General features: G+C 37.9%; 3 protein-coding genes across 9 annotated transcripts in view; 2 read left to right on the top strand and 1 right to left on the bottom strand.

Moving 5' to 3' along the window:
• The first annotated feature begins 1160 nt into the window (after positions 1-1160).
• On the top strand, positions 1161-17010 carry adcy3a (adenylate cyclase 3a). 3 transcript variants are annotated; one of them, XM_027149918.2, is made up of 20 exons: positions 1161-3309; positions 5735-5884; positions 7432-7562; positions 7771-7831; positions 8432-8559; positions 8668-8826; positions 8935-9100; positions 9193-9312; positions 9549-9691; positions 10021-10182; positions 10740-10827; positions 11957-12073; positions 12385-12641; positions 13122-13203; positions 13319-13477; positions 13562-13708; positions 13857-13973; positions 14074-14203; positions 14284-14408; positions 14766-17010. In XM_027149918.2, exons 1-20 carry the CDS (start codon positions 2545-2547, stop codon positions 14946-14948), a joined length of 3390 nt encoding a protein of 1129 aa, XP_027005719.1. In that variant the 5' UTR covers positions 1161-2544; the 3' UTR covers positions 14949-17010. The 3 variants fall into 3 exon arrangements, with proteins under 3 accessions (XP_027005719.1, XP_027005718.1, XP_027005717.1); XM_027149917.2 differs by having other exon boundaries at positions 7720-7831; positions 9196-9312; XM_027149916.2 differs by having other exon boundaries at positions 7720-7831.
• A 452-nt stretch (positions 17011-17462) lies between these two features.
• Positions 17463-25150, top strand: wdr26a (WD repeat domain 26a). 5 transcript variants are annotated; one of them, XM_027149921.2, is made up of 15 exons: positions 17463-18144; positions 18612-18711; positions 18983-19039; positions 19146-19282; positions 19586-19683; positions 19837-19842; positions 20149-20305; positions 20506-20644; positions 20758-20898; positions 21071-21190; positions 21295-21440; positions 21530-21608; positions 21709-21838; positions 22550-22744; positions 22887-25150. In XM_027149921.2, the coding sequence occupies exons 1-15, from the start codon at positions 17864-17866 to the stop codon at positions 22907-22909; spliced, it is 1809 nt and encodes a 602-aa protein (XP_027005722.1). In that variant the 5' UTR covers positions 17463-17863; the 3' UTR covers positions 22910-25150. The 5 variants fall into 5 exon arrangements, with proteins under 5 accessions (XP_027005722.1, XP_027005720.1, XP_047667744.1 ...); XM_027149919.2 differs by having other exon boundaries at positions 22550-22778; XM_047811788.1 differs by lacking the exon at positions 18983-19039 and having other exon boundaries at positions 22550-22778.
• The window catches only part of cnih4 (cornichon family AMPA receptor auxiliary protein 4), a 5615-nt gene continuing 2613 nt past the window's right edge, over positions 24153-27154 (bottom strand). Inside the window, exon 5 of the mRNA XM_027149924.2 lies at positions 24153-26883. Coding sequence (XP_027005725.1) covers positions 26856-26883 — 28 coding nt within the window. The 3' untranslated portion in view covers positions 24153-26855. The remainder of the gene's footprint in view (positions 26884-27154) is intronic.

The following is a 27154-nucleotide window of genomic DNA, read 5'->3' as shown; positions in this document are numbered from 1 at the left end:
CAACTGCTGTCACTAAACAGCCTCCAGATTCCATCAATTCCTATAAATCAAACAAATGTGGTCCAAATATCCTTAAATAATTTAAAGGAATACCTTTTTCCCTTAAGCTGCTAGTGTGTGTAAAATATATATAATGCAAACTTTATGCTTCTTTAATTCATATGAAATTAATAGAGACATTATAAAAATAATATAGGGAACCTAAGTTTTAAGCTACAAACATTAGTAGAATTCAAATTCCCTAAACATAGAGTCAAAATTGACATAGATACCACATCATTAGTGCCAAATGCCATAATTTAAAGTCTCACATATCCTATAAGGTTTGTGCATAGAAATTTATTTAAAGGTAAGATGCCCTTTTACCATACCCAATTGGTTAGCAGCAAGTCAAGTCAAGAAGCTTTTGTCATTTCAATCATATATAGCTGTTGCAGTACATAGTGAAATGAGACAACATTTCTCCAGGATCATGGTGCTACTTAGTACAAAATACAAAAAAGACAGTACACAAAAGACAGTGAACAAAAAAACAGTGCCAGCCAACCATTGTCAATACAGTATGTAAATACTGTAAGTTCAGACAATATTGCATGCAGTAAATGTAGGTATGATTTACACGGTCTTTTCTGCTATATGTCTTTTTGTACTGCATAAAACTCTAGACCTACTTTAACATATGGATTACTATGTAATATCATCATCATCATCATCATCATCATCATCATCATATTATTATTATTATTATTATTATTATTATTATTATTATTATTATTATTATTATTATTATTATACAACTGTAACCCTGTTATCACTGTGACAGTGATGAGCTAAGGAGTAGGATAGTAAGTATAATAATGAAATACTAAGCTAAAGGAGTTCCTAAGAGAGAGAGAGAGAGAGAGAGAGAGAGAGAGAGAGAGAGAGAGAGAGAGAGAGAGAGAGAGAGAGAGACTTTTTGTTTACTATTATTTACAATTATTTGTTTATTGCTTGTTATTTGTAACACTAGTTGTAATGCTTGCCGTGTATATAGGAAAGATACAGTACGTCCTCTTCTCTACTCCTGATGTAGAGCGGGGTGTGAACAGACACTGGGGCAGGAGGGTGGGGGGAGGTGAGAGAGAGAGAGAGAGAGAGAGAGAGAGAGAGAGAGAGAGAGAGAGAGAGAGAGAGAGAGAGAGATCCGAGGCTATTTCCCCCTGTTTAATCAGTAAACGCATACAATCTCAACCGGTGACTTTTATTGGTGAAAACAGGGACACTTCCAAATAATAATCACGGGCTTCTGGACTGACAAAGATCTCCAGTCGTGTCTTCCGTGTGACTTCTGCGGTTGAATTTCCCACGACATATAAGACTTATCCTTTGCTTACTAGCGAAAGAGACGGATCATCGGACACAATACTGATACCAGCACGTCCAATGGAGTTACCGGTAACTGGCTGCAGACTTTCGTCATGTCTGCATGTGGTGGATCCTGTGTAGATAACATCGGATCTCATTGTGGTGGATCTCATTGTGGTGGATCCTGTGTAGATTACATCGGATCTCATTGTGGTGGATCTCATTGTGGTGGATCCTGTGTAGATTACATCGAAATTGAAACCGTCGTTTCTTGGGATTTTTACTGCTCTCTCGGTATCAGGTCATAAATGTACCATATGTAACAGGACCAATGTAACTGTTTACACACACACACACACACTCCCTCCGTGCAGAGAGCGCAACATGTATTTCCTGTAAGTGTCCCTTTCTTTTTTCCCACGGAAGACTACACGGCGTAATGGACTGATAGAGAACCCACGATGAACGCAAACAAACGGTGTTGACTTTGCTGTCATATGAAAAGCGGATGAAATACGACATTAAACCACGAAGGCCTATTCGTGCAAGTATTGCATTTTCGTTAGCGTTTCAGGCATCCGTTGCGGCTGTTTCTTGTATGATGCTTTGAGAAAAATATACACCTAAGCCTAATTTAACTTCTCCGAAGCATGCGTTACATCTGAAAGAAAATAAGAAAAATCTCATCGCTTCCTTCCTACAGCCTGCGTCCATTGTCTCTGCCAGGCTTCACCATGGAAACGTAGCGCGAGCGACCATGATGGTAAATCGGGCAGGAAACACACACAGCGTCGCATATGTAAACAACCATGGTTAGAGGGACATATTTCTCTTAAACTCTTTCTTTTTTTTCAGGAAAGCACTCTGTGGCCTGTTTTTTTTTTTTTGTTGTTGTTTTTTTGTTTTTTTTTGCACATCTTCCTGATAACAAATGTATCGAGCTCAAAGAGTGTTCTTGTATTAGGTTACCGTTTACAGTGCCAAAGTGTTAAACATTACTAGTCACTTAAAGGTCCAGTGGGATGACCAGCATCTGTGTGAAATAAATTAAATGGACATGCAAGATTCAGTTTAGCCCAGGGATAGACAATCAGGAGTCCACACTGAATCCAGTCATCAGATGTAACTCTCAGGGCGACAGCTTGTTTGACATGGGAGTGAAGAAGGTGCCAGACAAGCCAGCACAATGTACTTGTAATGTACTTTTTAAGAACCACTTGTCTAAAGAGTAACAGGGATAATAAGGATCTATTTTTCATTCTTCAAATAAGCTATTTGATCTTCAAAATGCCTCGGAACCGGGCTTTCTCTGAACCAGAGTACTCTGCTGAGTATTCAGCAGACTGCTCAGTCACGTTGCCCTCTGATCCTGGCCAAGCAGTGGGAAGAACCCATGAGGTCACCGTACGTAACTCAGGCTGCTGTTTGTGTCTCCCTCGCTTCATGCGTCTCACATTCACACCAGACTCACTGGAGAACCTCTATCAGACTTATTTTCGAAGACAGCGGCATGAAACCCTGCTGGTGTTGGTGGTGTTTGCAGCCCTCTTTGACTGCTATGTGATTGTGATGTGTGCTGTGGTCTATACCAGTGATAAGCTGGCATCTGTGGCTGTAGCATGCGTAGCCTTAGCTGTGGACATTGTGCTCTACCTACTATGCCGCTATGGCCTGCTGCCTGAGCGCATTTCACGCCGGCTTGTGCCGTATGCCCTGTGGGTGCTTATAGATGCACAGATCTTCTGTTATCTAGGATTGAACTTTGCCCGCTTCCACCAGGCCAGTGACACAGTAGGTTGGCAGGCCTTCTTCAGCTTCTCCTTCTTCTTGACACTGCCATTACGACTGACACCTATTGTGCTCATCACAGCTGTGTCATGTGGTGTGCACACGTTGGCACTTGGCGTCACCATCGCACAGCAGCAGCAAGAAGACATCCAAGGAGCTGCTCTCGGGAGACAGGTTAGGCCTTGGGGACATGGGACAAAGATAAAAGTTGGGCGGATTGAATCTGACTAATCACAAAGCTATCAGTGTATGTTTTAGAAATTATTAACATCCAGTTTCCTGTAAGATATTAGTAACTAGTAATTTGGAGTAAAAAATTACCATTGGTAATGCCCATTCAGCATCAGGGGGAAATTAACTGCCTTGAGCTTTAATAATATTACAATCACACAAATTTAATCACAAAAATTTATATTGTAATTACACAAGCAAACAAATGTAATCACATAAATTTATATTGTAATCACACAAATAACCTATTGGCTATTTATATCCCACACATCTTTTAACTTTCATTCATCTTAGCTACCTCACACTACCAAATTTAAATGCAGTATGTGTGAAAATAATAGTTTTGTGATATCAGAATACATTTCATGCCTGAGCTGGGCTTTGTTTTACCAATGTTTCACTTTAAATACATATTACATTACAAAATCATTATAATCAAGATACACAAGTACTGCCTTGTCAGTGCATAAATCCATTTATGAATTACGTACATTTTAGACAATGGCTCATGTTTCTTGGACATGTGTGGCTGTGATTTTTTTTGTATTAGCAAAGGTTAAATATCTTCTAGCATGTGAGACAAAACTGTCACACTGTACAGCCTGGTTATGAAACTACATACATGGATAGATGTAATTTCAGGCTAATGATATCTACTCCAGAGCACTTGAACCAGATCACTGTAATGTTGGGTGAATGCCATTGTTCAGATGCATACGACTAATAGTCATAGGATTCCAAATGGATAATACCAGTTAGGAATATCAGATTTATTCCACCATCTAAAACTTAACCACCAGTGTAAAATGTGTTAAAGGTAAGAAGCTAAGAAACTCTTAAAAAAGCCATTAAAATGGACTTTAATTCGTTTTAAATTAACTTAATTGTGGAGGCAGCTGTTTTCATATGTTGGTACTTGCTTGTCATTTTGTTTACTACTTTTACACAAAATCACCTCCATGCACAAGCTGCTGAATACTTACTGAAACATAAGTATGCACTGTTAGTAAAATAAACTGTAAATTAGTCTGTCCTTAAAGGTATTAATTAAAAAAGCTCTCACTGAGAGAAAGAAAGTAGATGTAAACAACTCTGAATCATTCTGAATTATTAACAAATTATCTATCTATAGTTCCTGTCTTTTAATGAATCATTAATAGCTTATTAGCATTACCAGTGCAACCCTGGTAAACCCTTATTTAAAAGATGCCCAGCATACAAGACCAAGTTAAATGTAGTCCAAAACTGAACAATAATGTTAAATAATAGTTTTATTTTCTGTAATCATGTTAAATTACATGGGAAAAAGTAACTCCAATTGTTTATTTAAGCATTTGATTACTATTGTTTAAGATTATTTTATCTTAATTGCCTACAATGAAATTCTTCACAAAAGAGTATGATATGGTAATATTTCATTCATGATAATCACACCTTATGCATAATTACTTGTGCCTAATTCTAATTTGTTGAAGCTACAAATAAGGTAGTGAAAGGTGGAGAAAATAGGTGATAAATAAGCTCATACACAGATTTGTATGTTACTAAATGTCTAAGTAAGAGGCATGTTCATAGTGAGTTTCTTTCATTTTTTTTAACAATACTTTAATTTGGATTTGCTGTAGAATTAATATGTAGAGGATAGAACCGGTGTTCCGTTGTCTAGATAAGATTCAAGAAATTAGTATTTATGTTTTTACTGTGTTTAGCTGTGTTTAGCTGTGTGTACTGAACATTCGAACACATTTTGGTGCAAACTGCAGCCTCAAGAGACATGGCAGAAAAAAACCCTGAAGATTAGAATGCACTGCAGCAGGAAAACCTGGATTTAAGGGAGAAAACCAAGGATTCAATTCAGTACCTTTTATTATACAGTATTTGTTGTGATACACATACTATTGCAAGTTTAGTTTATTATGCTTTAGATTAAAAAGTCAAGATTTTGCTGACATCATCCCTGAAATAAACATTTATTATTGAAGTCAGTTCTCTGTAGATTATTCAGTAGCTCAGAGCTCTCAGCCTTCTGTGGGTCAGTTATATAATGGCTTTGGATTTTAATATCTGCAAACAGTAATAGTGTAAAGAAATTATGGTTATATGATCAGCATATAGCTGTTTCATCATTGAACTGTAAATATATTCCCAGACTACATACAGGTTTATGCAAACAAAACCAGCAATATAAGGCCAACAAAACAGGACTCTTAGTAATCTGAAGTGTAGTGCACTGATTATACAAATTTAAGAATTAAAAGCATCAGACTTTAATTACTGTGCATGCCTTTGCATGAGAATGTGTTACTATTAAAATGTGTTTGTGCTGTGCTTTGCTTTAAAGTTAATTTTGTATAACTCTTTGCTTTAGCTATTTGCCAACATCCTGATCTACATATGTGCAATTACCGTGGGGCTTATGTCATATTACATGGCTGATCGCAAACATCGCAAGGCCTTTTTGGAGGCCAGGCAGTCTCTGGAGGTGAAGCTGAATTTAGAGGAACAGAGTCAGCAGCAGGTAAGACATAAAACTGATCAATTCTAGGGCAGTTTTCCACATTTCACCATGTAGACTGTGACCTTTCAAGTGGCCATTATTATTTATTTTAACTTTAAAATAATTGGTAAAAAATAATTTACCAATAAAAGCAAATATTTTATTCAAAACTCTGTTATATAAGGGAATTATTATTTGATTGAGATGATTTAAGATTGTCTAGTTCAGGCCACTAGCAGTGCGAGGTAGCAGAAGCGGTTTGTGCATTTATGCAGCAGAAGCAGTTTAAAAAGATATGGTGACTGGCTTTCTATATCACTGAGCAAGTATGTGTTAGATTGGTAGGTGGTAGCTAGGCAGGAGGTGGGGATACAAGCAATGGCTATATGCAGGGTTAGAAAAATACTTTGATTTTTAGATGACTTTTTTTCCCACCCGGAGTGCCTGCTCTGTTATGACTATGCACACTGTGTGTGTGTGTGTGTGTGTGTGTGTGTGCGTGTGTGTGTGTGTGTGTGTGTATTTAGTCAGCAGTCAATTCCTCCCTCTCTCTGGTTTCCCAGATGTAGCCAACTGGGTATTTTTGATTGCTTCTATATATGGAACAAACAGTTGCTGCTAACAAGGAGTGGGGGGTGTTTAGGGCTGGCGGTGGTGCTATAGAGAGAATGGGATGCAGGAAGGAAGTATTGGTGTGTGCTTGTGTGTGCACATGTGTGCGTGTGTGTGTGCGTGTGTGCGTGCGTGTGTGCGTGCGTGTGTGCGTGCGTGTGTGTGTGTGTGTGTGTGTGTTTGTGTTTGAACAAGTGTATGAGAGAGAGAGAGAAAAAGAGAGAGAGAGAGAACAAAAGCACTGATAGCAGCAGAAACTCCCTGAATACTAAAAGAGAAACAAGGGCTGCTGGGAGACAGGCCTGCCAGCCAATCAAGGAGCATCCGGCGGCTGCAGGTTACCATGGCGACAAGCCTCCTGAGACAGTGTCAACTGTAATCACACTTTTGACTCTCCTCTTGATTTGTTATGCCTTTTATTTCCTTTTTACAGCTACACTATAATATATACAGATTTTTTATGCAGACGTCTTTTCTGTTTTTGTTTATGTGTGTATGTGTGTGTGTGGTAGGGGGTGTATATGTGTGTGGTGAAACAGGATCACCTTGATTGCAATTATGTGTCCAGATATTATGATAGTTCTAGTATTCTAGATATTATGATAGTTCAAGTTCAAGGGCATTGCAGAGTTTACAGTTCAGAATATTAGATCATATTTAAATGTAATCGATACGCTATTATTTGTTTGTGTAGTCATAGTATATAAGAATGTACATTATCAAATAGGTTTAGTGTTCAGGGCATTTAGTGGTCACCTATTTATAAAATTCCTGTACTGCAGACTTAATTTGTGTCATGGAAAATGGATCCATAGGTGGTCCATTAACCTTATTCAAGCTGAAAGGTCAAGCTTTGGGGCAAGTGAAAAGCATCAAGTTAGTATTACATCTAACCATACATATTGTCTGACACATTTGCTTTAATGTGTACTGTAATGCTCTTACTCTGCACACAGCAACGTCTACTGCTGTCCATTTTGCCCAAACACATAGCAGACGAGATGCTACAAGACATGAAGAAAGAGGCAAGTCAGAAAGAGATGCAGCAGTTCAACACCATGTACATGTATCGGCATGAAAATGTTAGGTGAGTCTCATGCACATCACACTACATTGAACATGTTAGGTGAGTCTCATGCACATCACACTACACAATAATGGTTTAAAAAGCTTGATTGAAAATTATTACAACACAAGTGAATGCTTGAGTTTAATGTAGCTGTTTATGTTGTGTTCTTTTGCAGTATTGTGTTTGCAGACATTGTGGGATTCACCCAGCTTTCTTCTTCCTGTAGTGCACAGGAGCTAGTCAAGCTGCTTAATGAGCTGTTTGCCCGCTTTGACAAACTGGCTGCTGTAAGTGACTACTTCCCTCCAATGTGTCACATGGGAAATACATGAGTGCTTTGCTTCGCTTACATGAATTCAGGATGAAATACTATCCTGTATCTGGTACAGTTGTGAGATATGCTAACATTAAAGATAATGCAAGTGTACTTCATCTGTAGCATATTGGTAATTACCACAGACTGTAAGTCCAGCACTTTTCAGTATTAAGGAAACTACACATTAATTAAGACTCAGTTCACATTTAGGGCAGATGTTGGGGCAGTCAATATATGCACATTCATTCAATCATTCATTCAATTCATTCAATTCATTCATTCATTCATTCATTCATTCATTCATCAATTTATTCATCTTTCCATCCATCCTAATTTCCTTCCAATCTGGAGTATATTCACAGAACACTTGGCTAGTGGAAGCTATACACTCTGGATGGGATGTCAGTCCATTGCAGGGCACCATGCACACCGACATTCACACCACTCATAGTCACTCATTCCACTTACTGGATTATTTTTAGGAGGTTGAAAGAAATGCAATTCCACCAAGTCAATAAACATTCTGTGAAATCTAGAAATGTATACTGTGTCACGACTCTTTCCTCTGTAGAAATATCACCAACTGAGGATTAAGATCCTTGGGGACTGCTACTACTGTATCTGTGGCCTTCCAGATTACAGAGAAGACCATGCAGCCTGTTCCATAATGATGGGATTGGCCATGGTGGAAGCTATTTCGTAAGCATCTTCCAACATTATGTCTTTTTAATGATACTCAGAAACTGAATGAACACCAGTCTGTAATATGATTGACTCACATTCTGTTCATTAACATGTTAATTTCAGCTACGTTCGAGAGAAGACGCAGACAGATGTTGACATGCGTGTTGGGGTGCATTCTGGGACAGTTCTTGGTGGTGTTCTGGGACAGAAGCGCTGGCAGTATGATGTCTGGTCCACAGATGTCACAGTGGCCAACAAAATGGAGGCTGGAGGTATACCTGGGTGAGTCCTTACAGGCCGTACATCTGGAAGAATGTTTATTGCTTTCTACGCATTTAACACTGTAGAAATGTCACTGTATCCTGTCCTCCTTTACTCTGATTCTACTAGGCGTGTGCACATCTCTCAGAGTACACTGGAGTGTCTTCATGGTGAATTTGATGTTGAGCCAGGGAATGGAGGAGCACGCTGTGAATACCTGAGGGAGAAAGGCATTGAGACATACCTTGTTGTTGTTCCCAAAGGACCAGTGAGTAAGAATGGAATCAATGGAGTGGTAAGAGTTACTTCATATTTTCAATTCAATTATTCTTGTTCAAAGCAGTTTGTCCTTTCTTTTCTGTCTTTCATTCCATGGTTTTCTTCCAGAAGCTGTCGGTGACTTCATCTAATGGGAACTCTCCTCTGTTGATCAACACTACAGAATGTAATGGCAGTGTACACACAGCCTGCACCACACCTGAAGAACCAGAAGAGCTGGACACACGGGTAAACATATACACCGTTCAACCAGGATATGCCCTAGCCATCCTCCCCACATCAATATAGCCTAATTGTCTACTTCCCTTTGTAACATGTAAAATATAATTTAAATTAAAAAGTTCTATGGAAAACTGATGATGTGTACACTAGAATGATATGACTCAAACTCTTAGATGTATGCTTGTGCTGTAAAAGGTTCAATTATGTATGACCACTCATATATGTGTCCTGTGTGGGTTCAGGTGGTGAATCCCTCATTTCCAAACCCTCGGCGGCGTCTTCGTTTGCGAGACCTTGCTGAGAGAGTTATCGACGCTCAAGAAAATGAACAGGAGCTCAATAAACTCTTGAACGAGGCACTGCTGGAGAGAGAGACAGTGCAGGCGTAAGTACCATTTTAAATTTCTGTGTCAGCCATGTGATTGCACCACATGTGTTTAAAGTTATCTAAGAATACACCAGTTTGATAATGAATGGTGTCAGAGAGCATATAGACAGCAGGATTAGTTACTGAGAACAGGTCAATCTTGAATATGCATCAGGTATCAGCCAAGCCTGAAAGCATAATATTGAAATCATATTTATTTTTTATGCACTAATAAAAAACTTAATTTGTACAGGATGTGTTCATTTACACATTTCTGTTATTAAGCACAGTAGCACTTGTAATCGTGTGGTTATTTACTGTTACACTCTCACACTGGTTTGTCTTAGATTAAAGGGAAAGTACACTAACCGCCTTTCGCTGCGCTTTGTGAACCCTGAGCTGGAGACACGTTTCTCAGTCGAAAAGGAGAAGCAGAGTGGAGCCGCCTTCAGCTGTTCCTGTGTAGTGCTGCTTTTTACAGCAGCAATTGAAGCACTTATAGATCCTCTGTGAGTCATTCCGCAGTGCACAATTTCTTTTCTACATGGACCAATTATATGTACGCCAGACTGCATTAAAAAGATTGCTGTTAACAAAAGGAAAGTCCAGATAGTAAAGACAATGGGGAACTGAGGTGCTCTTTAGATAAATAATGCAGAAAAATGACTAGTGATGGCATTCTCTGCTTTAAATCATGTTCTGAAATGAATTTTTTACATATAATTGACATATAAATGTTTTCAGCATGTTGAGATTTTAGAAGTTTGATGATAATAATAGAGTTGGGCACAAGTTCTTTTTATTTGCTGTTCTTGACCTCATACATATATTGCTGCATGGTGAATCGGTAAACACTTTTTAATGCAGTGTTAAATATAAATATGGTCACTTACACAGTGCTTCTGGTTTCCATTTCGTGTGAATCAAAAAAAAAAATCATTCAGTATTTCATTCAGTTTTTCATTCAGTTTTTTCCGCATAATGCGATTAATAGTGAGCTCTAACGGCTTTCATTATTCTAGCTGTCCCTTCATCAGCTCTTGATGTCTGCTGTACATCTTGACAGGTTGATAGCCAACTATGTGACTCTAGCTGTGGGGGAAGTGCTGCTGCTCATTCTCACCATCTGCTCCCTGGCAGCCATTTTCCCACGGGTGAGTGACCCAGCACTTTAGCCAGACACACAACATGTACATGGTTATTGCGAAATCTAATGGCTGTCATTTTAGTTTTGTTAGCCAAGTATTGGACTTATATAGTATTACTGCAGTAGACAGAAGATTATTTGTCCTCAGAATACCATTTGTTATTCGCTCATGGATTTGATGGATGGATGCATGGATTCCAACCTTATTAGTCAGGTCATTGCACTTTTAATTAACTTGCACCGTTTAATAGCATTATTGACTGACAGTGTGCAAAACATGCCTGAAGTCATCACAGCTAACAATGGAAACACAGATGAATACGGAGAGGAACAGTGGCCCAGACACATCATAACATGGGAAGTTGTCCTTAAAAAAAAAAAAAAAAAAAAAAAAAAATATATATAAATATATATATATATATATATATATATATATATATATATATATATATATATATATATATATATATAAAGCATACAAGGCTCAAGAAACTTTGTTTTCTATACAATAATCAATATAGTTTGCAGATTCATTGTCCAGCACAGCCAGCAACATGAAGAAATCCTTTTTTTAATCTGTATTTGAATACACTGATAAATAATGAGGTGTGAATTGGTTTTGAGGTAGAAACATTATAATCATGGTAAATGTAAACAAGAGTATTCTGTGTTATCTCTTATGCTTAAAACCACTTTTCTCTTTTTTAGTCACCTAGATGAAATATGATTGGAATAGCTGAAGTCATGATATAAAATATATAAAATTGTAAATGATGATATACAATTGTAAATATAGATGATATTCTTTGAAATTTTTCTAAATTCTGAATTACTTTTTGAAAATTCTCTCTCTGTTTTATTTATTCTGTAAAGTTAGGGGTCATGAAAAGGTCAGCTTTAACACATGTAGATATCCCCTATGGTGACATGCAAGGTCCATGTTACATGTAATTAGAGCCCGGTCACATGAACTAAGATTGAACCACCCATTAGCTAGTCACAAAAAGAACTTCCGATATGCCTTCTGATATTGTAGCACCATCACTTAAATCACTATACAGATTTTGTCAGCGAAATCCTTTTTGTGGCTGAAAGGATTTGATGTGTAGCATAAATTATTTATTTTGCTGTTGTAGGTATTTCCTAAGAGACTGGTGTTGTTCTCCACATGGATTGATCACACACGCTGGGCTCGCAACTCTTGGGCCATGGCAGCTATATTCATCCTTACATTGGCTGACATAATAGACATGGTAAGACCCTACTGGGTGACTTGCATTACCTGTTAGTTATAATAGAATCAGATAAAATGATTGAAATCATAATTTTAGCAAAATGTTATTTTAAAGTTTTATGCATTATTCTTAATAAGTACCATGTTGCATGAATGTCTTACTAATTCTAAATACGAATACTAAGCCAAGGAGACTGGGCTTAAGGTGTCATATTATTAAATGTGTTGCTGATCATTGACACTGGTCCTTTCTTACTGAATTGCTCATACTAGATGTCTCAAACTCGACCTGTATTTCAAACTTATGTACTTATGTATCGACACTTGTAGCTAAGCTGCCAGCCTCCACAGCCTGTTGGGGACGTTTCTCCAGCCCCAGGTGGACTAGGCGGATGTCTGGAGAACCCCAAATATTACAGCTACATTGCTGTATTAGCGCTTATTGCTACTACCATGCTGGTGCAGGTCAGCCACATGGTGAAGCTTACTCTGATGCTGCTGATCACAGTAGCCTCAGGAATCGTCAATATGTACAGTTGGAGGGAAATCTTTGACCAGTATGATCTTACCCACTATAAGAAATACAGGTGGGTGCTAAAAAATTTTGGGTCACTATTATGTATGTTTTGTATTATACAAATATTAAATATAAATAGTGGTGGGTGGTATAGCAAAAGGATAAAATCACAACAACTACAGAGGTTTCACTAAACAAACACAAGCACAATCTCAAGTTTACATTCATATATGCATTTTCAGTACAGCTTTATGCTGGTCATGATTTTTTGTTGTGATTTTTGCATAGCTAATTCACCAACAGACCTTCCCAAAATGTATGATGTTTTTAAGCAATTATAAGAAAATAAAATGTATAAAAATTCACACCACACTACTTTTTTTTAACACTTGTTTGGTGGTGAAGAAATAATGTGATACCAGAGCAGACCTCTTCTTCTACTTCTACTTCTACTTCTACTTCTAATTATTATTATTATTATTATTATTATTATTATTATTATTATTATTATTATTATTATTATTATTATTATTATTTACTTCCTGAGCAGAATATACCTCGTGCCATCCAAATATACAATGACTGTGATGATCTTCATCATGATGGTCAGCTTCTACTACTTTGCACGACATGTATGTGATTTCTCTCTATTAATCTCCATTTCTGTCTAAGTTTTTTCTGTGACAATGTTCTTCGCCATAATTTAATTTTGTCTTGTATATGATTATCTCATTCATTTCATCTCAGGTGGAGAAACTGGCCCGCACACTGTTCCTGTGGAAAATTGAGGTACATGAGCAGAAGGAGAAGGTGTATGAGATGAGACGCTGGAATGAGGCTCTGGTCACAAACATGCTCCCAGAGCATGTTGCCCGTCACTTTCTGGGCTCTAAAAAGAGGGATGAGGTGAAAAAATACAAACAGCACAAATGAAGAAAAAACAGTTATGTGATTTCTGTGTTAGTATCTAACTCATTTCACCCCATACAGGAACTGTACAGCCAGTCCTATGATGAGATTGGGGTCATGTTTGCCTCTATCCCAAATTTCTCAGACTTCTACACAGAGGAGAGCATCAACAATGGGGGTATCGAGTGTCTGAGGTTCCTCAATGAAATTATCTCTGATTTTGATAGTGTAAGTAAACATCTATTACAAAGTTTTTCCCAAATTGTGTGATTATATTTGTACATCAGTCGAAAGTCCGATCCTCGCAGCATGGCATTATGTTGAATAAATAATTGAATGCATTACATTTTTCATGTTTTCTTTCATGTCTTCTTAGCTTCTGGATGAGCCTCAGTTTCGCTATATAACCAAGATTAAGACCATAGGCAGCACTTACATGGCAGCATCAGGAGTCACTCCTGACACCAACGCTAATGGCTATGCTTGCATGAAGGTAAGGGATTCAGAATGGCATTATTAAATTAGAAAGAAGCTTTGTGATAATGAACTTTTCACCATTGAACATGCTAATAAAAGTATTTTTTTCTTCTTAGCAAAAGGAGGAGCTGTCTGATAGAGAGCGCTGGCAGCACTTGGCAGATCTAGCGGATTTTGCTTTGGCCATGAAAGTTACTCTGATGAACATTAATTATCAGTCCTTTAACAACTTCATGCTTCGTATTGGTAAGTGGCAAACATTGTAGTGCACAGGAGAACTGGTGTGAATATATGAAGTATATTAGACTACTATCTTTTCTCCACAGGGTTGAATAAGGGTGCTGTTCTTGCTGGGGTCATAGGGGCTCGAAAGCCTCATTTTGACATTTGGGGTAACACTGTTAATGTGGCCAGTCGCATGGAGTCTACAGGAGTGATGGGAAACATTCAGGTGAAGAATGATTGCTTTTAGGGGGGAAAAAAATCAAGAGATTATCACACTCTTGTTTTTTGGGGCACATGTATAATTTTCATTAACAGCAATATTATGCTTTCTTTCTTTTTTTTTTTTAAATAAAAAGTTATTTTGATATGTAGTACAAGGCAACAAGTTTTAGTACATGAAATGTTTACTTTTCTGTCACTGTGTGTGTGTGTGTGTGTGTGTGTGTGTGTGTGTGTGTGTGTGTGTGTGTACATATATTACTAATATAGAGGATGTCAATAAACAATTATTATAGTTTCTCTAATTATGATAATTGTTCAGTAACTCAGAGGTTTTTAGTAACTCGGTGTGTATTGCCCCCAGGTGGTGGAAGACTGCTATAACATCCTGAAGGACTATGGGTTCCGTTTTGTGAGAAGAGGACCAATCTTTGTTAAGGGGAAGGGGGAGTTGCTCACGTATTTTTTAAAAGGACGAGAAAAACAGGGTTCCTTCATCAATGGCTCTTCAGTCACATTGCCTCATCAGGTGGTGGACAGCTCTTGAACTACCTGCATATAAAACCAACAAATACAAAACTCCACACCCCATATACTGTATGTAACATACATATAACAACTAAGATCTTTTAAAGGGGAATTCCATAGATTTTCAAAATAATTCATTGTTGAACATAATTAAGTCCTACAGACTGAAGAGAAGAGAAGTACTAACATTTGTGATAGGAACCTGGGCTTGTCTCTTCCACTTTATATTATTATATTATTCACTTTACAGTGAGCTGTTCAATAAGCAGCATTGTGAAATGTACGTTGGACAGAAGAAGACGTTTGGTTTCTGTTTGCAAAAAATTACATTTTCTGTACCTGCTCATCAAACGTCTGCCGTGAGCTGTTCATTTTCTTTATCAGTGTTCTTTAGTCTGTCTCATGCGCACACAAATCCTCATCTGCATTAAAACCTACTCAGCCTTTGAATACTTTTCAAAAGCTTTAAAAAAGCTATCATTGATAGTAAATAGTCTAAAAGAATAGATGTGTTGATTGGCTATAATTATAACAAGAATTCACATGTAACAGGAACGGTATATAGCTGTTAAAAGGCATTTCTGCTGTTAATATAACCAGAGCAGGGCTACAAACTATATTTACTGCAAAAATGCCTGTCAGTCTGGGAGCTGGGCTTCCATGCATCGTGCAAAAGCTGGAATGAGACAGAAGTTACAGAAGTAACCAAAGCTCATACGAAAAATAAATAAGGCCAGGAGAGGTTAGGAGACTTTACACATTTCAAACTGCTGGTTCCTATTACTGCTATTGTAGATATTTCTGTCTGGATAGTGTATATTTCATCAGACAATCTGAAAATGTCTTTTCTAAATTTGATTAAATCTGGAATTCCCCTTAAAATATATTGGTTGCATATTAAAAGGAAGGCATACAACAGAAATGGAGTGTAAAATGAGATTTACTCTGATCACAGGAGAAATACAGGGTTATACTGTACTCTTTTAAATAATAACTAGTTGTATGGATCGAATGAAGAATGAGTGAATTTCCATTAAAAAAAAACACAAAAAAAAAAAAACTTATCTGCTAAATCAGTAAAATTATTGTTTGAGTAAAAAAAGCAAACAATAGATTTAGTGACCCTGTGGATAAAGTTGAGATTGTACATGACAGTGCTTTTAAAGTTTACTTTAAAGATGATCCTATATAGGTTATAGTTAAAAATTCTTTTGTATGTCTGCAATTTTTGTTAATTGAAGAGCAAAATATAAAGAGAAGCAGACTGGTCCTCTCTGCCATTATGTGTGTGCAGATGCATGCACGCAGAACTGTGTGTGTTATTGCCTGCTGTTCTCAACATCTTTTTATCTACCCCTTTTCTTTCTGTGGCTTTGGACTTTGCAGCCATTTTATGCTCATCCCATTTTTCTACCCAGTTTTAAAGTGTTTTAGTGTGCCATGCAAGAAGTGCCATAACATAATTATGTGTCCTGTATACATGTTCCTCTGGGGTGATTGACGTGTCACTGTGAGCAGGTGAAATGCAAGTGTGTATGTACATTATGCATGCACTAGTTGAAAGTGCAGCTAGAGTCAAGAGATTTTTTGGCAGTATTGGAGATATGAAGGCTTCTCAGATCTCTGATTATATTCCCCTCAAAGACTTTCCTAAAATCCTAGATGAACGTGCAATAGTTTATTCTTTTACAATGTTCTGTTATCCAATACCCTTTGCAAAAACATTCTCTATTCAGTAAGTCATATTTTTATATTGTATATGTTTAATTCAAAAGAGTATCGGAATCAGAATCCGATGTGTTGACACACAAGGGATTTGGTTCCAGCTGTTTGTTGTGCAGTTTTATCTGGTACAACATTGAGTGATGTGACAGGCAACAGTTTCCTGTTTATTTATTGCAGATATCAGGGAAATTGAATGAGAAACCACAGACAGAATTGCAATTGCTGTTTTTGAATTGTTATGGATTCTGAAGAAATGTCACATTGATTGTTTTTTCTGGCCTGTTACGGGTTTTGAAATATGATTTGATTTTTTAAAATGTCCTTGGACATGAGAATAAAAATGGCACTTTGAATGATTTTGATCTCCTATTTGTACATAATGCACTACAGAACAAAGAATACTGAGTTTTATAGAAATGAGCTTTTTTTTTTTACAAGCACTAAACTAGGTGATTTAACTACGATGGAAAGATAAAATACAGCATGGTAACTAATAATTTTGTTTCTTTTTATGTAAATGTTACATTTTTTAAACCATTACTGATGACACTTAATGCCGCGTTCAAGTTAGAGATTTTCCAACGCTGGTAAATTGCAACAGGACAATGTTGATCGAATTTTGTTACATTTGACAAATCGAAAATAAGAAATCAAAAAACCTAAGCAATACTTTTTCACTGATCAAATATGCCGCTGTTTTCATTTGGTTTTGATGAAGTTTTTGATTTGTAAGCACTCGTGCTCTTGAAGGCAGCATAACGCTCAAGGTTGTTTAGGGCTTCTCGGTGATGTCATCACGTAGAGACGTCCAAAGCGGACTTGCAGCTGTTCTGACAAACAATAACAACGTTCTCATTCTCGCAACGTTCTCATTCTCGCAACGTTCTCATTCTCGAGCGAAATAAAGTGCGAATATTGCAGTGAATATCATTTGGACGTCTTGACAGCAAGAGACACGTCTGCGCTGCTCCCAGTGAAGTAACTCTGGCCACCGCTTGCTCTTCCAGCGACTCGGAACCGGGCGGAGCTTCGCCACCGCGGAAGAAATCTCGAGTGTCGTCGGCGGAGGGCGCAGGAGAGACCGGTGCTTCTGCCGGGAGTTGGGGCCTCTCTGCGCCTGTTTTGGATTTCGCTTATCTCCAGAGGCCCCGCACTATTTCTGCTCTCTGCCTCAACCTGCACAGGGGCACTGACACCAGCGTTTGTAACATGCAGGAAAACGGGGCAGGACAGGGACAAAATTCCGAGCTGTCCTGCCTAAATAGCGCCCAGAACGGCGAACCGTCAGCAGTCGCACAGCTGTCCTCCACAAACACCGGCACTGTTGTCACCGCGAACAACGGAGTCCCGGCAGCGGGCAACCCTGCAACTTCCACCGGCTCGACCTTGGCCACAGAGACCGTCTCAATGAAAAATAAGAAACGACTGTCTCAATCTGATGAGGATGTGATTCGTTTAATAGGACAACATCTACACGGATTAGGGCTTAAGTAAGTAGCTGGAGTCATTTTTAGGGCTAATATGAAACCGTATAATTTACAGGAAAGAGGAAAATGCGTTATGGGTCTTTGTCTTTGTTGATGTTTGTCAAAGTCTTCTAGTAGGAAATGAAAATAGGAGTAAGATAAACAAACCCTCAGAAGAGGACACAGGGGGCTCCATTTTGCAGAATGCAGAAAGACTACAAATCGGCACACTGGATACCTGTTTTTCAAGCACATTCAGTTTAAGACCGAACCCAAGCGTTACTGTTTTCCTTTTCACCATCTAACTCATAAAGCAGATATTGAGAGCATGTTTGTTTCTCGGCTTTATAAGTTAGAATATGTGTATGACTACATTTGATACTGCCTTTGCCGAAAGAGTTGCAGAATTTGTTTCAGTCAAAATGGGTAAGCAAGTAAGTAAGTAAATAAATAAATAAATTGATGTCAGTGTCCCTGCCTTTATTTTTCAGTCAGACAGTGGACCTGCTCATGCAGGAATCAGGCTGTAGACTTGAGCATCCGGCTGCCACTAAGTTCCGCAACCATGTAATGGAGGGAGAATGGGACAAGGTAATAAAAATTGGCTGCTTTTTCTGGCAGCAGAAGTCTCATATGCTTTTAGTTAAAGTTTTGTGGGACGGAGAGACACATCATCCCAGTTCCTTAATGGATGATCATACAGTAATTAGTAGGTATTCTCCTTTAGTTTAGCCAGTAACTGAATTTAATCAGTTGTATCTGTGAGCTCAATGAATTGCCCTCTCTCTCTCTCTCTCTCTCTCTCTCTCTCTCTCTCTCTCTCTCTCTCTCTCTCTCTCTCTCTCTCTCTCTCTAATGGTAGGCTGAAATTGATCTCAATGAGCTGAAAGCATTGATGCATTCGCCAAATGCTATTGTGGTGAGAGAGCAATTTTCACACTCATGTTTTTGCTGTCAGGAATGAATCTTTAATATTAGGCTCTGCCCCATGTTTGATTCATCTCCTTTTCATCCTCTGTTTTTAGCGGATGAAGTTCCTGCTCTTGCAGCAGAAGTATTTGGAGTATTTAGAGGATGGGAAAGTGTTGGAGGCCCTGCATGTTCTCAGAGCAGAATTGACTCCTCTGAAATACAACACAGAGCGCATCCATATTCTTAGCGGGTATAGTACTGCTGCCTTTTGCAAACTTAAAAGTGGTGGTGTTTGTAATTCTAGCAGACATGCAGATGCTTATCATGATGTTACAAAATGTCTAACACAATCTTTAGTTGATCTAAGTCTCTAGTGTACATACGTACCTTTTTAAAACTTGCTTACAAATGAAAACAATGATGATGATAACTTTTTTAGTTTAATTACTTGGGTTCTCGGGCTTGGTTTTTATGATTGTTGTGTGCAAATTGTGTATTGTAGTAACTAGGAATTGTGGGGACACTTTGTAAAGCATATTTGTTGGATGCTTAGTTACCTGATGTGTAGCCATTCTGATGATCTCCGAGCCAAGGCTGAGTGGGAGGGAAAAGGGACATCATCTCGCTCCAAGCTGCTTGACAAACTCCAGAGTGAGTGAGGACAGACATACACCCACACCCCATCTTGTGTTATTAATTCCTATTTCCACTTCACATAGTATTGTAGTGATGTTTATCATGGTTAAACAGTTATATTCCTTCCTCCTCCCTTTCTCCATTTTACCTTTTTATTTTTTTTGACAGTGCCATGTAATTTCCCTTTGCCTTTCACAGTCATGGTTTGGGCCAGTTTCATTTCAACTCAGCTTCCCCAGGAGACAGAGTGAATTCAGCAGACATGTTAAATAAAGAAATAAACAAATAAATGTTTTAATAAATATTTTATTGAACCTAATTCAGTAAATCCCTTTGTGGCTGAGTTGGCTGAGTTGAAAAGGAACTGACCGTAAACTTGCCTACAGACTTGAATCAGCTGTCTCCCAACTCTCTTTTATTTGGCGACCTGCCACTCCTGTTCGATCTCTCTCTCTCTGTATCCCTCTCTTATTTCTACAGCATACCTGCCCCCTTCAGTGATGCTACCTCCTCGCAGGCTACAGACTCTGTTACGTCAGGCTGTGGAGTTGCAGAGAGATCGCTGCCTCTACCACAACACCAAACTTGACAATAATCTGGATTCAGTGTCTCTGCTGGTGGACCATGTATGCAGCAGGTAAATGTTTTTTTTGTTTTTCATAGCCATCTCCCTCTCTCTTGTCTGCTTCCATTAACATTTGCCTTGAGTTGTGATCTTTGTGCTGCAGCTTATTGGTGATTTTATTTATGTTACAGTTTTCTTGCACCATGCCAACTTACTCAGTTTTAGATGCTCTACAGATGGCCCCTTTTGAAATGTGTTCTCTTTATCTCTAGGAAACAATTTCCTTGCTACACACAGCAGATCCTGACCGAGCACTGCAATGAGGTCTGGTTCTGTAAATTCTCCAATGATGGCACTAAACTGGCTTCAGGTTCCAAAGACACTACAGTTATTATTTGGCAGGTTGACCCGGTGTGTGCTTCTTTTTAATCTACAATTACATCTTAACATCTAAAAAAAAAGATAAATAAAATAAGGCATAATTAGACATATAAACTGTTTGGTTGTCTGTCATGTATAATCAGGAGACGCACCTACTGAAGCAGTTGAGGACTCTGGAAGGCCATGCCTATGGGGTGTCTTACCTGGCCTGGAGCCCAGATGATGCATACCTAATAGCTTGTGGCCCAGATGACTGCTCTGAACTGTGGCTCTGGAACGTTCAGGTGCAGCCTTACCCTATACAGCTACAACTGTGCTGACTAGTCTTAATCTTGCTCATCTGCTGTAGCCTGGGGTATTTCTGGTATAGGCTCCAGAATCACTGCAGGATAAAGCAGTTATAAAACCTGTTGAATGAATGACTGCTCATCCCAAATTTCTTTTATCGTCTTTCAGACTGGGGAATTGAGAACAAAAATGAGTCAGTCCCATGAAGACAGCCTGACAAGTGTAGCCTGGAACCCAGATGGAAAACGCTTTGTAACTGGGGGTCAGAGAGGGCAGTTTTATCAGTGTGTAAGTATCCCAGGAAATATGTTATAATGTAATTGGGGGAAAAAATGTTCAGTTGCTGACTGCTGTGCATGTGCATCTTCTTTTAATCATTTCTGACCAAATAGGATCTAGATGGGAATCTGCTGGATTCGTGGGAAGGCGTTCGTGTTCAATGCCTGTGGTGCTTGAATGACGGCAAAACTGTATTGGCTTCAGACACTCATCAACGTATCCGGGGATACAACTTTGAAGATCTGACTGACAGAAACATGTAAGGGCATGGCGTGATCTTTAGAACCAGTCTGACCAGAAAGGCTGTCTAATCTCCATTCATAAGTAACTGCTGTTTCTGTTCCACAGTGTGCAAGAGGATCACCCTATTATGTCTTTCACCGTGTCAAAGAATGGCAGATTGGCTCTATTAAATGTGGCAACTCAGGTATGCCTTTTTACTTGCTTGTTTTTCTCTGCAGCATGCCTGTCTTTTAGATTGAACAGAAATAGCGGTGTTGCTCATGCTGCTCTGTTGCTCTGTGTAGGGAGTTCATCTGTGGGACCTACATGATCGAGTACTGGTGAGGAAGTACCAAGGGGTAACACAAGGCTTCTACACCATCCACTCCTGCTTTGGCGGCCATAACGAAGACTTTATTGCCAGTGGGAGTGAAGGTAAGAATGTCTTATTTAATGTGCATGACATCACTTGTCTCTACATGTAATTTCTTAAAGAATCAGAATCAGAAAGGTCTTTATTGCCAATTGGAATTTATTACTTTATACTTTATTGGAATTTGTTCTAGTACAGGAGCACCACAGTGTAAACAGAATGGCAATGATAAGAAATGAACACACATATAATAGACAGTTGTATGTACAATGGAAAAAATGTGCAAATTGAAGTATAGATGTGCAAATTGAAATATAAATGAGTACGTATGAGTATTAAAGAATGTTAATGAAATGATTCATGATGAATCTGCTCAGTTGGTATTTACCTTTAATCTAATCATGGAAAATACTAATTTCTGATTGGTGGACAGACTAATGTTTTTTGTTTTTACATTGTGTGATCTCTAAAGTATACGTATTATATAATGTATACAAATTATGTAAAGTATACATATTATTTAATCTGGCTAGTATTGAGCCATCATTGTTTGGACTAGCTTTATAAATTGCACAAAAAAACAACAACCAAGAAATATATTGATTTTTAACCTAGTAAATAGCTTGTACGTAGTTTATACTATTATATTTTTTATATATATATATGTGTGTATGTGTGTATATATATATATATATATATCATACATATGTCATTACATTTAAAAATCTCTATTAATAATTTATTTTATTTTTATTTTATTTTTTTATTTAAAGACCACAAATTGTATATCTGGCACAAGCGCAGTGAGCTGCCAATCGCTGAACTGACAGGCCACACACGTACTGTGAACTGTGTGAGCTGGAACCCAGTTCTGCCAGGAGTCATGGCAAGCGCGTCTGATGATGGCACTGTCCGTGTCTGGGGTCCTGCTCCCTTCACTGAATCCCAGGAGGCAGAGAGGCTAGGTGGTAAGAGCTCTGTTTACAAGCGCCACCAATCTATGTAAATATCTGGACATTATGTGAGCATTCTGTCATCATTCTATAGCTCATGAATGGTGAATGCTTTTAAAACAAAATAAAATAGCCCTACATTTTTCCTCCTCCATAGAATGCTGTAGCATGGACAGTTGATATTGGCCCTGGAGCAGGAGGAAAATCTGGGTAAACACTGCAAGAAGTTATGGATGAATGAAGTAAAAAAAAAAAAAGTAAACATGATGTTTTTCTGGAGGTTTACCCCCATAGCAACGGAGAGGCTGAGCTTACGCAGTAAAGTCGGACCACTTGAATGAAACTCACCTAGCTGCTGGCGATTTAGCCCTCAGACCTGTGTGGCTTCGCTCAGGAGGCTAATTGACCTCAGTGAATATCCGAGGAGCCACAGCCTCACAAAACACACCAAATTATTATTTATTGCTCTTATTATTTATTGCTGTGTATCAGTTGAGGCATCAGAATTGACTTGTAATGATATGTTCTGTTCTTGACAAAATTCACTAATTCAAAATTATTTTAATTATTATTATTATTATTATTATTATTATTATTATTATTATTTTTTTTTTTTTATCAGTTTAGCTCATATGATTTCCCTCAAGACCCCTGAGGGCAGCAAGAGTTTGGAGATTTTGGAGGGGTCCACTAAAGATTGTCCATTATATCTTTACCCATATAAATATTGTGTTTTTCAGGCACCTGTTTGATTGTGTGTCTGAGAGACGTTACCACCAGCAGAATGTAATAATTGTCAATGTTTAAACAATCCTTTTAATTGACTGAATTTGCAGGCATTTTAACAGTGAGATCAGACTCATTTCAATTTCGGAGGAAAATCTTAAAAAAAAAAAAAATCCTTTTTTCCAAAAGGATTACGGTACTTTTGTTTTCAGAAGTCTCCAAGATAGGTAAGTGTATGAGACAATGATATGTCTAGACATAAGGGGATACAGTGAATAAGATCTGTCACCACAGCATTTCTTGCTATGGGCTAAGGTAAGACCTTAAGTGTAATGTCCCATAAGCTGACCTTACTTGAATCTTTTAATGTGTCGGAAAGGGACTGGCCCATCAATGAGACTCCTTGTTGAGATTAGGCATGAATGGCCATTTTCTCTGCATGCTCCCTGTTCCCTGCTGTCCTCTTCGTGGACACCATATAAGATGTGAACCTTATTTACAAGGTTATGAGCACATGTAAATAACGACCATCAATAGTGCAAGAAAGAATGCTTTCCCTTTGTAAATGGCTAATAGTTGTTGGTCATATTTGGATTGTGTTATTGTAGCAAGTTCACCGTTAAGCTTTTCAGTGATTTAATTGGGTGCTGAATTGGATATAATTTTGTATGATATGGTAACTTGTTTGGTGGTGTTGATACTGAGGAATACAGATAAAAAGTAATGCAAAAAAAAAAAAAAAAAAAAAAGCTAGGGCCTAAACAAGCCTTCAGATCATCTTTCCTTAATGTTTTGGCTTACTGCAATATCCATCCTCATGTACTAATCCCTTTGTCAGTCAACTGTCCTATTTAGATTATTTTATCTTGATTTCATTTATCTTTTTTTTTTTTTTAAACTTTGTTTAGATATACAATTATATAACGTTCACAGTTTTTGGATTTTTCTTTTTTTATTTGGCTTAGTTCATTGTTTATGTTTAAGGCTATATTGATCTTTTGTTTTACTTATTATTCCCTCAACTATAATAGAAATATATCTTCAGAAGTGGCCTCTTAATGATTTTTCTTTTTCTCTATGTGATGTTATAATATACAGAGTGTTACAGTCTGGTCATCAAGCATAAGGAACTTTGCCTATTATGATTTGCTTGAAGTATGTGCTTTATGTGTGTGTATTTTATGGCATGTATTATGACTGGTCAAGAATATCATTTAGACTGAACATATCTCCTTACAAATGACATATGTTTCCACCTGTATCAGGTAAGCTCCTCTGTACAGGTTATCCTTCCCCTCACCAGCCAAACCTGGCCTGTCTCTGAGGAGTGACATGCACATAGACACACACACACACACCCCTTAGGACTAATGTTAAAACACTGTATCACCAACAATATGTTTAATATTCTGCATATGCAAATGACCTTTTTGGTGACTTTGTATTTAATTTTCAGAGGATTTGTTTTTGCTTTCCTGTGTTGTGAAAGCATGGCAGACAGCCAGCACGTTAACCACATGGCCCAGCGTGCAATTACCGGGCAAGCAGTTTGCTTTGCATCAGGTTCTGAAGGATCTGTTTTGCATTTAACTGTGTTAATATTCTAAGTGATTGTACCGTTATGTAATGTGTAGGAGAAGTCTTACATATGCATATTTTCAATAAAGCATTCAGGGTTTTAAAAAAATAGAAAAACGAGTCACCATCAGTTTATCGGATTGCTGCTGGGTGGCATAACACTGATCTGCCAAGACAATGCACATGCCTGAGGAACTTTAGAATAAAAAATATATATATAATATATATATATGCACTTACAATGTTCCCTTTTTTCATTTCCATGCAGTGTTTATTTGTTGAGGTGCATTTTTGGGGGAAAGACAGTATCGCAATATATCTAAATGTCCTGTTGGCCAACAAAAGTATAAAGGAAAGTTGCTTTAATCAACCAAGAATCTCAGGCGATGCAAGTTAAATGCACTGGATACCATCATTCTTGCTCTAATTCACAATATTCAATTTACATCTCTGTAGCCTATAATGACTTAATAAAGTCCTAAATTAGTTTTGGAAAAGAAATGTTTGTGTATGAATTTTAATAAATGAACCTGTCATGGGTTATTTTATACGTTTAAAGACTCCAATGGAATCTCGAGTTGGCAAATGGTGATTCAAAGATAACCACATCTGCAAGAATTACACGATTATGCTTACAAAATGGGGAAAAAAATCCCTAAAAGGAATAAAAACTACAAATTTAACTTTCAGAGAATTGCCAGGATTACTTTTAAATGGAAATACAATGTAATGCTCGCATCCCTGATTTGTGTGGCACACTCTAGGACTGTCTGGAAAAATATTTTAGTTCATGGATCAGTGTAAGGTCCAGGAGCTACCGCCAGCAAGGAGAAACTTTTGCATCATGTTATAATAGCATACACAAAACCAATGACAGCAGAAATGCTAGTGCTAAAGCTATATCTCAATTGATTTTGTCAGACCGCTGCCTTAAGACTACAACCAAAAACCTAAAAAGATACATCACAGCAGGAATTCCCAGCTTCATACCCCTGAGCGGCATAGTGATTTTCATTCTAACTGGACTCAACTTTAATAATGAATGTGAGAATGGCTCACACCAACAAACTGCAGCTGGGCAGATGAACTGATAGATTTGTTAAAATGAAAACCAGAAGGCATAGAGGTAATGATGACACCCCGAAACATAGGAATAACACTGCAGAAAACAGGGACACAAACCTTTGCGTTAATTGTACGTGAAATATGTTCTAACTTCTCTCTAAATCATGGCAAGTTGGTCAATAAAAAATGTGCTTACAATTTAAAACCATTCTTAGTAATAACAGTAAGCAAAGAACATAAAAACATTATACACAGCTTATTCCAGCAATTTACAAAATTCAAAAGTGTCCATCTGGGAGACAGGTGGACACATTTAGAATGACAGCACATTTAAGACAAGCGTGTGGAGAGATGACGTGCTCACGAGCTGTAAGCTTATCGGTTGCTCTGATGAGTCAGTGAGATTGTCTTGTTGATTCAGCCCTGAGAAGCAGCGCAAGATGGGAACAGTGCTACAGCTTGAGAGCCTTTAAAAACAGCGGAATAAAAAAAAATAATAAAAAATACACAAAGCTTTACATCAATGCAAATATGTGAGCAAACAACACACAGGAACGCCAGTCTCTCGAGTCGACTGAATAAGGAGATGATTATAGCATGAGGATGTGTCTGCTGGAGTGTGGATTGATGCTGTGTTTGTCTTTTTTTTTGTATTTTTTTTTTTGTATTGGCTTTAGCTGTGAGAGATGACCGTATTCACAGCACAAATTGGACAGTTTATGGTTTTGGCAGTTGGGGTTCTTGCGTCTCTGCTGCATCAATCATTGATCAGTGCCAGGATCATACTGGAAGTGAAACCAGAGACAGCATTAGTGAGCGTGAATCTATCCAGGCAAGGGGCTAAATGGACAGAGGTTAAAACAGGAGGTAACAGGTACAGAAACCCTAAACAGACAGCAGGGTCTAGTTACTGGAGAGTTGCTGTTTAACTTTTCATTTGAAAATTAAACCTTGTCTACTAGCTCTCATTTAACTCTTGTATAAATACTATGCAATATTCTTCACTTAAAAAATATTGCCTGTTTAAACTGCCCATTATACAAGATTGGTTTATCC

This window comes from Tachysurus fulvidraco, chromosome 3, assembly GCF_022655615.1.
Source record: "Tachysurus fulvidraco isolate hzauxx_2018 chromosome 3, HZAU_PFXX_2.0, whole genome shotgun sequence".
NCBI classification, from domain to species: Eukaryota; Metazoa; Chordata; class Actinopteri; order Siluriformes; family Bagridae; genus Tachysurus; species Tachysurus fulvidraco.
This window is presented reverse-complemented; position numbering and strand designations above follow the sequence as displayed.

Coding starts and splice junctions, on each gene's coding strand:
- adcy3a (XM_027149916.2), top strand. CDS start 2,545: ATGTACTTTTTAAGAACCACTTGTCTAAAGAGTAACAGGGATAATAAG. Junction 13,478..13,561: donor GCTCTAAAAAGAGGGATGAG/GTGAAAAAATAC, acceptor CACCCCATACAG/GAACTGTACAGCCAGTCCTA. Junction 14,409..14,765: donor GAGTGATGGGAAACATTCAG/GTGAAGAATGAT, acceptor TATTGCCCCCAG/GTGGTGGAAGACTGCTATAA.
- wdr26a (XM_027149919.2), top strand. CDS start 17,864: ATGCAGGAAAACGGGGCAGGACAGGGACAAAATTCCGAGCTGTCCTGC. Junction 19,283..19,585: donor CGCATCCATATTCTTAGCGG/GTATAGTACTGC, acceptor TTGGATGCTTAG/TTACCTGATGTGTAGCCATT. Junction 20,306..20,505: donor GTGGACCATGTATGCAGCAG/GTAAATGTTTTT, acceptor CTTTATCTCTAG/GAAACAATTTCCTTGCTACA.